This window comes from Glycine max, chromosome 7, assembly GCF_000004515.6.
Source record: "Glycine max cultivar Williams 82 chromosome 7, Glycine_max_v4.0, whole genome shotgun sequence".
NCBI classification, from domain to species: domain Eukaryota; kingdom Viridiplantae; phylum Streptophyta; class Magnoliopsida; order Fabales; family Fabaceae; genus Glycine; species Glycine max.
This window is the reverse complement of record NC_038243.2, coordinates 43,589,794-43,603,209: the sequence shown is the minus strand read 5'-3', so window position 1 is coordinate 43,603,209 and position 13,416 is coordinate 43,589,794. Positions and strand designations below refer to the sequence as shown.

At 29.2% G+C, this 13,416-nt stretch overlaps 1 protein-coding gene across 1 annotated transcript; it reads left to right on the top strand.

Annotated features, from left to right (window-relative positions):
- Nucleotides 1-6,732: 6,732 nt before the first annotated feature.
- On the top strand, nt 6,733-8,760 carry LOC100782474 (adenylate isopentenyltransferase 5, chloroplastic). The gene is made up of 2 exons (XM_003528622.4): nt 6,733-7,146; nt 7,503-8,760. Exon 2 carries the CDS (start codon nt 7,535-7,537, stop codon nt 8,543-8,545), a length of 1,011 nt encoding a protein of 336 aa, XP_003528670.1. The 5' UTR covers nt 6,733-7,146; nt 7,503-7,534; the 3' UTR covers nt 8,546-8,760.
- Nucleotides 8,761-13,416: the final 4,656 nt, after the last annotated feature.

Genomic DNA, 13,416 nt, shown 5'->3' with positions numbered 1-13,416 from the left:
TTAATTATTATTACTCAATACAGCATTGGGTGACACCTTTTGAAATCGGAACCACATGTCCATCACAATAAATTAGCAAAACTGTCACATTTTTTAAAATAAATTGGTTTAGTTACGTAAAAATAAATTTCATAGGGAAGTAAATAAAATATCATCACACACTCACATGGATGTATATTTAACACAAATTAATTGTTTTTCACGCTGTCCTTAGAAATATATAATTTTTTATACTGCATGGTCAGTAGTTGATTGAATGAATTTGAGTACAAAAAATAGAAAGAAAGGAGGAGAGTTTCTTAATAACAGTACCAAAATCTTTAAATTTAGGTTCCGATAGTGCTACAGAATTTCTCTAATTTAAACTGTGTAATTCACTATAATTATGCCTATGAAAGTTTATTCTCTTTTTTTGCACGTACCCTATTTTTAATTTTTTTCTTTCTATATATGAAGAATCCGTCCCTTACCTCGGTGCGAATTTTCCTGTGAGCTTTCACCAAGACCTACTCCAGTATGCATCCTCCCTTGACAAAAAGTTAACAATAATTTGGTTTAACATAAAGACATTATTTCGAACTAAACTATATAGATTAATTAACAAGTTGCACAGTCCCTCTAGTATATTTATTTTAAAATAATAAAAATGCTATCAAGTCAGACTAATCCATTTAATATCACAAAGTTTCTTCTCTTCATCACCAATAAAAAGGAAATTATTTTTTGCCACTACTTTCTTAAACAACTGCTTTCCCCACCCAAATTTGTTGGTAATATAATGTAGGTGCTTTATTTAAGAGAATAAAGACAAATTAAAACTTATCAAGAACATTTAATCTCTAAAAGTGAAGCTTCTTCGTCCATTACTCTCAACAGAAAATTCAAAAAAAAAAAATAAAGTTGTGCGTCACTGAAAACAATTCAACATTATCCTAATTCCTAAAAATGTAGATAGCAACTTTTTTCTTTTTTCTTTTTTTGCTTCGTTAGATAGCAACTTACTAATTATTAATGGTAAATTATCTTATCTTATTGATTTCTTTTGGTGGAGTTAATTTTTTTCTAACTTTTTAAAGATATACCTATAATTAATTAGTTAATCAGAACAGTTTATGAAGAATTAGCCACTTAATCAAGCTTTATCGTATATTACTGTAGCTTTTTAATTGTCTAGTTTATATATATTGCACGGAGAAAAAATCGTTTTCCAAAAGAAACAGTATATATAAAAACTATATTAGAAGAAAAACAACAGCTTCTATTTGCAATAGACATTTTAGAGTGCTGATCCAAGCTAGTGTTCTTGGTAGGGCAAGATTTGAGCTCTCCGGAGGTCGCGTAGTGCTCCAACGCAACTGAGACCTCATGAAAAGTGAGTAGATATTTCATATTTGCAAAAAACACTTCAATATTTAAGTAAAAAATAATCTCATTATTTTTTTTGCTAATGGTACATATAGAAGTAAAATTTAAAATGGACTAGATTCCTTGGCAGGGAACTAAAAACTTTTAATTTTTTAATCGATAAATATTAATTTATTAGTTTTTTTAACAAAAATGATCAAACTTTTAATTTTTTTTCTTTTTCTTTTTTCTTAACCTTCCAAGCAATTTTATATATCTATTGAAGATTTTATATATCCATCGAAGACTTCTCATGAACAATCTTTTTTTGTGTGTGTAGCTACAGAACAACTTAATTTGTTTCTAACCGATATGTGATTTGTTTTTATCAATCACATTGTGATTTTTCTATCACTAACTTAGCCTCGGACAACTTTTATGATTTCAGACTTTTATCAATGTGGGTACAAGAAAATCAGAAAATTATTATATAAATTGGGTTCATATCCTATCCGTAACCAGGGCAAATGTTTTAGGTGTGTTGTTTGATTAAAAATAATAATAGCTATACAATTAAATTCTGATATAATTATATTATTGTTTTGTTTTTGAAAAAATTATCATAGAGAGGGTGAGTGAAAACAAAGTACGTTAAAAATTTTAGTTTTCAACAGTTGAATGACATTATTAAAGCTAGTTGTTGATGTCTCAAAAGAACTATTTACAATAGATTCTAATCAACAAAAATATTGAGTGAAGTGTAAATGTCATAGTGTGAAAGTTGTCAATAATCAATAATCAAGATATTACATACCTCTTAAAACATTAAGGATATATGGTAATATTAGTTAAAAAGCTAGTTGAAAAGTTAGTTAGTAAGAAAGTTATCTAAAAGTTGAAAGTGATTAAATTAATTTATTGAATTATAAGTATTTCTTAAAATTATCTGTTGAAATAACTAAAAAATATAAAATAACATAAATAGATCTATTTATGTGATATTTTAATATAAAATTTAACTTTATTTCATTGAAAAATATGTTATGGCTATTTATAGTTTTGGCTTTAAATTAATTTTAAACACTTGCAATTTTTATTTATAGATCAATTATTACATTTTTTTTTTACATGTTGTATTTTTTTACTATTCATCCATTCTGTATCCTAAATATTTTTAATTAATCAAATTTAAAATAAAGTAAAAATAACATATATTTAAATAGACATCACACTTTCATTAAATTAATTAGTACAATAGTTAAAATATCTTGAAGTATAATATTAAAAAAATTAGAAAAATAATATGAATAGAATAATTTTTAAAATATATAATTTAATATTTAAATATTAAAAAAAACTTACTATCTAACAATATCAGTATCTTAAAGTATACGCTAAAACAGTAAAATAAATATTATGCATAGTATAGTGGGTAAAATAAATAGCGTAATATTAAAATATAAAAAAAATACTAGTAATAAAAGTAAAATAAAATAAACTAATTACCTATCATTATCAATATCTTATTTAATTAAAGGTAAAAATGAAGAAAAAAACTATCTTGTGTAAAAACTAAACTATTAATAAATAAAAATTGTACCTTCTGAGTAAAAATAGAGAAAAAATATAATAAAATCATATTTTATATAGAAAATATTAAAAATAAAATCTAATAAATATTTAAAGATAAAAGGAAAATAAATATAAAAATTTATAAGCTAACAAAGGTTAGTGTTTTAAAAATACTACTTAAAAGTGGTGTTTAAACAAATAGTAGAAGACTTAAAAAAATTGTTAATTAAGTTTTTTAACTAATAAAAAAATAAAAAAAGTAACCAAAATATCTAAGTTGGTTAAATCTAGTAGCGGAATTTGCTATAGTTTGAACATGTGACAAAAGGTCGTAATCATTTTTTCTAGGGGTATTTATCAATTTAGGTTTATATGTGACTCAACCCAATCTAATTATATTAGATTAAATTTTAAAATTATTTGAGTTGAATTTAACTCAACTCAATTAAGATTCGATTATGAATGAATTGTGTATTATGTTTAATTTTTTTAACCCAATTCAATATATACCATATAATTTAAGTTATTATACATATAAATTAATTATTAAATAAAAAACATTAATAATTTTTAGCTCACTTAGTTTATTAAATTAAATTATTCATGATATTTTTCTTTTTAAAGTTATTATTTTTATTTTTATCTTGATTTTATTTATGTTTTCACATGTTAATATCATACTTCATTTCTATCTAAAATAAAAATATCACATTAATATTGAAATCATTAATTATATTAGTCAAATATTTTTATAATTTGACTTCTTTATAATGTAGCGCATTTGGTCATTATATACTTATGAAGCTATAGACAAAAATAAATTATTGTTCTAAAAAAATATTTAAAAGAAAAATATAAAATATTTAAACTTAATTAACCAAATCTAGCCAAACTTATTTTTGATCAGTTAGAATGGATTGGGTTAAAAAAAAAATAAAAAATTCTCAAAACCCATATAATGTAACTCATAAAATGTTGATAATTTTGGATAAGGGATTTAACCAAATTCAACTCAAGACAACCCATGACTCATAAAATGTTGATAATTTTGGATAAGGGATTTAACCAAATTCAACTCAAGACAACCCATGAATAGCTTTTACTTTTCTCCTTATTTTTTAGTAATTGATAAAACGAGGTGGTCTAAAGTGGCGTCAAAATGAAAGTCAATCTCACAGAAGAGCCAAAAATTAGTACTCCAACCATTACCCAGGACAGAAAATTGAAGCACGCTTCGCGAAAGGGGAAAGTAACTAGGGAGAAACACGTGTAAACTTGTAAATAATTCATATTAATAATACATTCTTTTATTTTTCTATTATTACTAATTTATTCCTAGAAATAATTTAATGATCTCATAAATAAATCATATTTTTATTTGCTTCTTTATTTTAATATTGTAAATTAGATTAGACAAATTGAAGAGTTGACTCTCACTTTTTCTGCTCTCTTAATTAGTTATTCTTAATATTCTTTCTCTTCTTTGAAAGTGCATATACTTGATATTCTTAATTATTTATTCCTTTAAATACACAACCTTTATTTTATCTCTATCTATAAATTAAATTTTTCTATTTTAAAATAAATTATCAATAATTATAATTTAAATATTTTATTATAAATCTAACATATAAATTATATTTTAAAAATATAATTATTTTAAAAAAATATTTATCTTGCACAGATACTAAAATATGATATGTATATGAATAAAAAAAATGATCCGGTAAAAAAAAATGATGTGTATGACAATGACTCCACCAAAAAATATTCCACGGCAATTACTCCAATGCATAACCGTAAATTCTTCCTCCCATACAACTTGCTAGCTTTTTACATGATATATCCTTATCGATTTTTATTTGTTTTTTACATTTGTTTCTTTCATATTTTCTTATATCTATTTTTTCTTATTAATTATTTATTTACTTTTTATTACGTTATTTATTATATCTCTCTTTTGTTTTCATTTTTTTAATCTTTCCCTTTCTCACACTCTACATTTGAAGTGTAAGATAATCATTATTATATCTTCAACAATACTTTCATTTCCAAATATTTTGATACTTATTGCGTTCTTGGATCTTGAAGCAAATAATTGAAGCTACATTTTAATTTCTCCTTTTGAATGCAGACACAGGGTTCTATTGAATGGAAACTTAACTGTGACTGGTTTTTATTCGACTTTCCTGGCAACAAGATTGCATCTCTAATAAAGGTAACTTTGGATATATGCTGGTACATGAATTCAATCATGAGTATGTCACATCTTAGGAATTCCTCGACACAGAATAGAAAGAAGGTCATCAACACTACAAGGGTACCAATGCGATTCACCTCTTCGTCCTTTGGTAAGTTCGGAACTAGAGTATATATAATACATATTTCAATTTACTTACCTTTGTACGGCCGTACGAGGTTAGAGCTTTCAAGAAATAAAAAATACACCTGCAGTCGTGGATTAGATAATCTATTATATTTTTTACGGATAAATAAAACACAAAATTCCTTACTGTATACTAAAAAATTGGCCGATAAAAGATTTAAGTTTAGTATTTGAATGTAAAAAAATATCACAAATTAATCCTCGTAGATAATTTAATGACAAATTTATTTTAAAAACTTTATAATTTAATATTAAATGGGTTAATAAAAAATAAAACTTATTATTTTTTAATATTAGGATTTAACGATAAGATGATTTCACAATACACAAGACTAAATATATATTTTTCATCTCTTTAAGGGATCAATGCATTATCCTTTTAAAAATGAATGGGTTTATTTACCCTTTTTCACCTTACAACATCCTTAAGTTATAATTGAGTCCCATTAATTTATTTTATTTTGAAAGAAAGTTATTTCCATAACTAGAATTCAAAAGTCAAGATATTAACCCTTGAGACATACCTGGAGATCACCGAATTAAATATTTTTTTTTCTATCAACAAAGTTTACACATATAATGTCACTATAAAAATTAGATTTGCAATTTTTAATATTACAATATGATATCAACATGTTAATTAAAAAATATTGAATAACTTTTTTTGTTAATAAGAATTAAACTCATGTATTAGAAGATTTATAATAATTCAGACACATTGTTCAAATCAAAGTTAATGGAATAAAAGTAAAAATAAAAAAAAATAAAAAAAATTTAAAATGATTTAACATATTCGGATGGCAATACAACTTTCATGATAATAAAAATTAAGTATAATAAGATATTATTATTTTCTCGTGCATAAATAATACCTAAAAGTATTATTTTTAAGACTCCTAAAAAATATGAAAATATTCCACACCAAATTCTTATTTTTATATAACATATTTTTTTAATTTAAAAATACACTTCCTATGTCTCATTATAATTAGTATAAAAATAAAAAAATTACTTTAAAATATTTGTTATTTTAATTTTTTAATGTAACATTAATTATTTTTTCTACTTACTTATATTTTTTTATAATATTAATCATATGGACTACAAAGACAAAAAAGAAATTATTTATTAATTTTTTTATTGATCAATGTAAAATAACTTAGAACTAACCATTATAATGGAAGGAGGAAGTACAATCTTTTTGGAATGAATCGTTCTCAAAAGGAAAGCTATTAGTATATTTTTTAATAAATTTAATAGTGATGTGTTGACAAGCCCTTGATTTTTAAAATAATTTTGTTATAAACCGTGATTTTTTATTGATTTTTTTTTTCTCTTTTCTAATAGCATATTTTTTAGACAGTTTTTACTATTGGTAAAAAAAATATCAGAAACTATAAACGTACAAGTAAAACACATAATATAAGAGCCCATCCATGATTACTAAAAAGGGGCAGCGCATGAACATTCAGTAGTTCTAGTTTGGTATAAATAGCAGTAGGATAACCCATCTGCAATACCTCATAAACTCGGGTCACAACTCACAAATCCCTCCCCCAAACATTAATATGCAGTGAGTTTGTACTTTCAATTCAATATCCTTAATTTCTCTCAGGTCATCCTTAGTTATAATATCGCCTACTCATACTCAACAAAAGAAACCAGCATACATACATACACCAACCGCTGCACAGCTCCTCTTCTCTAATTATTTGGTCTCGAGTCTCGTGGTTGTGTAAGTGTGTCCAAACAAACCATAACTAGCAAGCCACAGCCACAGTCACATTCACATCCTTAATTACTTTGCAAATATTCAACAGCTCCCCGCGTGTTTGACATTCCAGGTACGTCTGCGTGCATACACTAGCTAGCTAGTAGCTATCTAAATAATAATCCTTGTCTATCAGTGAGCTTAATTTACATGAACATATATACTACATATGCTTGTCCCCTGCCTCAAAATCTGTGTGAATTTCCTCCATTTCATAAACATGGCATTGCTTGCAGATTAATATTGTTTTTTTGGCATTTGATGATCCATTCCCCCGGTCGCTAGATTCTTTCAAGTTCTCCATTTATGATTGGGTGCAAGAAATTAAATAAATCCCCATATGAGCTGTTTTTGCTAGTGCAAAAGATAACAAGACTGAATATATATATATATATATATATATAAAAAAAGGTTTGGTCAACTTGGCAGGTCTAGAGAAGAGAGAAAGAAAAAAAAAGACCATGATGAACATGCTTTCGGTGTCAGCAGCGCTGTGCAAGCCCGTAGCGAGTTTCAACCCGGCATCACATTCACTGAGGAATATGAACTCGCTGTCCCTCTTCATGAACAAGAAGGAAAAAGTAGTGGTAATCATGGGCGCAACGGGGACAGGAAAGTCAAAACTGGCCATAGAGTTGGCCACGCAATTCCCACCAGCGGAGATAGTCAACTCCGACAAAATGCAAGTGTACGAAGGCCTAAACATCACCACAAACAAAGTCACCGAAGAAGAGCGTCGCGGGGTCCCACACCATCTCCTAGGCACGGTGAATCCCAACACCAGTTTCACTGCACAAGACTTTTGCGACCAGGCCACTCTCGCCGTTGGGTCCATATTGGGCCGTGACGGTTTACCCATCATTGCGGGTGGGTCCAACTCCTTCCTCGACGCGTTGGTCAACCATCACACCGAGTTTCGGTTACGCTACGACTGCTGCTTCCTCTGGGTCGATGTCTCACTCCCCGTCCTCCATTCCTCTCTCTCCGCACGTGTGGATCGCATGATCCACTCTGGCCAGCTCCACGAGGTTCGACAGAGTTTTCAATACCACAACCAGGATTATACCTTAGGGATACGAAAGGCCATTGGCGTACCCGAGTTTCATGATTTTTTCAGAGCCGAAGCCGACGGAGCCGATCAGAGGACCAAACAGCGCCTCCTCCAGGCTGCCATTGCTTCCCTCAAAACCAACAACTGCACCCTCGCCAAGCGGCAGCTCCAGAAGATTCACCGCCTTTATAGCATGTGGAAACGGAACATGCACCGCCTCGACGCCACCGAGGTTTTCCTCAAGACCACTCGCCAGGAGGCAGAGGAGGCCTGGGAGGATCACGTCTTGTCCAAGACCAGAAGGATTCTCCATAAGTTCCTGTATGAGGACACGCATGTTGTTCCCGCAGGTATTGCGTCTGTTGTTATTGCTTCTTCGCCGCCGCCCATGCCTGCCACCGCCGCCGCCGCAACTCACTAGAGATAATATATATATAGGGCCAGAGAATCTAATATAGAGAAACGTTTCCCGCTGACATGCCTCCGATGACACTACTACATGCCATTTAATTAACATCTTTTTTATTTTATTTTATTTTCTTTTGATATCGTAAAAAAAGGTTTACTTACCACAGAAAATCTGTAATCTTTTGTTACTTATTACTCTCGTCTCTAATTATAACATCTTCCTTTAGAGATTTGTTTGTCCTGTTCTATGAGATCTTTTTTTAAAAAAAAATAATTAAATGTATTAATTATTTTTATTTATATATTCTTATTTAATTATTCTTTTTTAAACGTTAATTAAAAAACAACTAAATGGATAATAAGATAAAGAAAGAATAATTTTAAAATATAATATAATTAATGGATAGATTTAATGTGATTAATTAAATTAGTTATTTTTTTAAGAAATATAAATTAGTTGAAAAAATCTTGGAGAAGGTGGGAGTTGTAATGTATTACCATCATGTCACCGAAATACTTAACAGTGATCCATGAGTTAATTATAGTATTAATCAAGCTCAGCTCAGCTTATGCCTAGCTAGCTACATTGTTCGCTAATATTATTATGGGGTGACTGTTTGCAACTTGAACCGGTAATTAAATGCTAGTTTTCCATGTGGAAGGTTAACGAGTTCTCTAAAGTCACTGGATTGAAGAATTAAAAGTCAATTTTTTTAACAGAAAAATATTACCAATAATAGATTTTTATGATAAAGTAATATTAATGAGAGAAAGGATAAGAAAGATTTTAAGTACTGCTAAGATAAATCATAAATTGGTCATTGAATCAAGAGAGCTGCTATATTTATTAGGAGTAAAAAAATACTCAACACACGCTCATTTTCATTTTCATCTTTTTTTCTTTAATTTTTTTTATTACATTACTTATTACGCTTTTTTTCTTCTTCTGTGTTTTCCTCTAGCTTAGTCTTTTTTCTTTTTTTTCCTTCAAAATCTACCCCAAAATAGGATGAAGGGTTATCTCATTACCCATTTGCGAGCGGGTTACCTAGCTAGCAACATTTGGCAGCCATATATACAGATAGAGGTGACAAGCAAACAGGGAGCGGTACTGCACGAGTGGAGCAGATGGGTTCTTTCTTTCCTCTATTCCTTGAGGAAGTGTTTGACTCCCGTGTACCTTATCATATTGAATTTGACATTAATTTCATATTATTTTATTTTGTCAGACATAAATTTAGTACAATAATTATTATTTATTTATACTGATGACTAACACATATTTTCCTACACGAAATACGGTATAATTTCATTACAATTTTTTTTTTGAAATATAAGATACAGCGTAATATTATTTATAACTACCCCACCACCATTGCATGAATTGCAAAATTGCATTTTAGGCGAGTATAAGATTTTAGATAAAATTGTATTTTTGATTTCTCGATTTATTTTCAGTTTTGGATTTGGTTCCCCAATAATTTAATTTATAAATTTGGTTTTCTTATTTTATAAAATCGTGCAATGTTGGTCCCCCAGGACATAATTGGACATTGACCGTTAACAAGTGATGTTGACTGTCACCTCTCACGTTCTTATTAGATAATGTTTGTCACGTGTTATGTTCTGATTGATCAATCAAAACAATAATTCATTTCATCTTTCATGGAGTTGACATCCAATCAAAACATGACACGTGACAATCATCATCTAATAAGAACTTGACACGTGACAGTCAATATCATTTGTTAATGGTCAACATTTAATTGTGGTCTGGGAAACCAACATTGTACGATTTTACAAAATAGGGGGACCTAATTTGTGAATTAAATTACTGGGGGACCAAATTCGAAACGAGAGATAAATTGGGGACCAAATTTACAATTTTGCCAAGATTTTATTTCACTCTACTTCAAGCTCTTTAATTAATTTACTTAAGAAAATACTAATAATTTTTTCACGTTTTAAAGACCTAAAAGCTAAAACGCAAAATATTAAGATAAAACATCACATAATACATATACATAAGTGAAAAATACCATGTATCCTATGACATTCCATTATAACATAAACTTATACAACATCATAGCAACTCAAACTCCTCAAAACATGCATATAAACATAAACAACTTCATAAAGATAAATCACCTAAACTCTAAATCGATCAACACTATTTATAACACAAAAAAGGAAACCAGAAAAAAATCACATATTCACACCCAAGTATGCATATCCATGAAGTCTATGAAAGACATCGGGTCACCTCCTAACCATCTGTTTCCCACTTACGCCAAATGCAAAATCATCATAGGCACAAACCACATGTGGAGCAATGCAATGGTAAGCTTACCAAAAAATAAGCATACCAAAACAATATATAACTTAACTATTAAAACATAAACAAGCATCATCATGTACCCATAGATAGTAATATTCGATTGTCATAATTGAAGCATAAATCTTAGAATTCATATAATCCTTAATTCACAAACCATCACAAAAAGATTCAATCATCATACATCAATCAATCATCATTACCATGATTCAACCATAAAACATCATCATTATCAATTCATTAATCTTCTACACCAAAGACAGACTTGACTCCACAGAGATTTTACCTTTAAGCGATTAATCCAAGTACATCCCTTAACATAGTCGCACTATATGATCTGACCATTCAGAGAAACCTAAATTAATCCTATGAAAAAATTTGGTTTTGTAAAAAAATGGATAAGCATGGGTAGTGGTTCACCTTGAAAAGGGTTGCAAAAATGTTAACCTATCTAGGTATTCCCTCACTCATCCATTCGATAATCTATTCCCATTAGCCATCACCGACAAACTCTAGCACTAGGTTAAAGGTCCATCAAACACCCCCAACTTATGTCCCTACTCACAACAATAACTATACTTAGATTCCTTGAATGTTTTAGGTAGGATACATTCGTCCTCACCATTTCACTCATGGTTGGTCTCAAGTATCCAAGTTTCACCATGAACAACAATTCATCCCGTATACACTGAAAAGTCACTAAACCTCTTGGGAAGTAGTTGTCACCACTCCAATACGTCATCTGAAATCAAAACCTAAGGGTGGTACTTGGGAATATGCCTCACTAGACGAGATCCCTGGGTCGCTTTAGTGAGGCAGAGTTCTAGCGTAGAACCCATCCTCCCAAATATATCATTTTCATTTCAACAAAAACATTCTCAAAGGTTATAACTAACCCTTCCAACACATGTGGATTGTCACGAGGCAAGATTATTATCAATTATCATCATCTTATCCACATCCCCACATTCACCTCATCAAACGATGCTCATATCATCATCAAGAAATCAACCAACACAATTCAAGATATTATTATTTAACATAATTATCTCATCATCAATATAACAATATTCATCAAATCATCATATCATAAACTCATCAACATTTCACTCATTCTTTTAAAGTTATAATTATCCCAACTTCAACATAATATATCATTTCAACATTAACACAATCATTTTGTCATCTCAACAACATTACTATTCTCCACAATAATTATAAACTTCTCAATCAACAATATGACAATCTCAACAATAAATAACAGTTTCTCGTCTTTAAAGATAAATGGAAACTTGATAACAAAGGGTGAATCAATCTCAATTTTATTTCAAAGCTACACTACATCAGTATTCCTTTCCAAGTTCTCACACATTCATTAACTACATTCCAAGGAACTTTAAAGTCATTACTTTCACAAGCATTAATAAAAACATAACACTTCTTTTTCTTGATAGATCACACTTAACACGAAAGGTCCAAAAACTCATCATTTTCTAGAAAAATTGCTCTTAGCACATAAGCATTTTGCAATTAGCACAAAAGTTTGACAGCATAATGAAAGTTGCAATTTTTCTGCAAACCTTGGGATTTTACTTTCCCAAATCGACCCAAACATCAATTACACGAACAAAGAGGTCTAAGATTGATTCCTTACATGTTTCTAATCAATTTTGAACACATAATTTTATAATCCAACCCAAAATTATCAAAACCTCAATAAATCACAAACACTCAAATCCCTAATTTTCAAGAACATGAAAAGGGACAAAACTTCTTTTACCTCCACAAACCAATGATCTAATTTTGAGAAGGAGAAAGTGAAAAGGAAAAGGCTTTTGATCAAAGATGAGAACTTTCCTCCACCCTAACAATAACACACCAAACAACAACGACCAAACTCCAAAAACAAGTAGAATCAACATCAAAACCGCATCTATGAGTTCCCAAATATTCTCATGGGAGGAAAATGAAAATGAAAGATTAAAGGGAAAATGAGAGTTTCTTATCATTGAACTAGTTCACAACTTGAAAGAAACTTAGTCATATGGTCCCTTGAGCAATAGAAATCACGGTCTCATGCTCTCCAATGGAGGGTTCTCTTAGAGAGGAACATGAGAGTAAAATAAGAGTGATATGAGTTTTTAGTTCAAATTTGAAAGGGTCCATTGTAGGGTTTATCACTCTTTACATCCCACGATTCACTAAACTTATCCACTTGATCCATATCACTCAAGACTCACTCATCTTGGTCCAACCACTCTAAAATTTACTATACACACCTAAAACAAGGTTCTAAACATAACCATCAATATAAATAAAGATATAAACATCCCAAAGATCATCTCATAATTAATTAATCAATTGTAGATACTTAAATTAAATTTAATTACTCTTACAATCTAATTAAAACACTTACCCAAACATTATGAAAAATCATAATGTTACATTATTCAAATTCATTAGAAAACTATTACAATTTATTTATGGTGTGTATTTTGTTTTAAAAAAATTTAGAATATTTTGTGATATATTTTTTAATCTAAATCATC

Excerpts from the sequence above, each read along its gene's own strand:
- LOC100782474 (XM_003528622.4), top strand. The coding sequence starts at position 7,535 with ATGATGAACATGCTTTCGGTGTCAGCAGCGCTGTGCAAGCCCGTAGCG.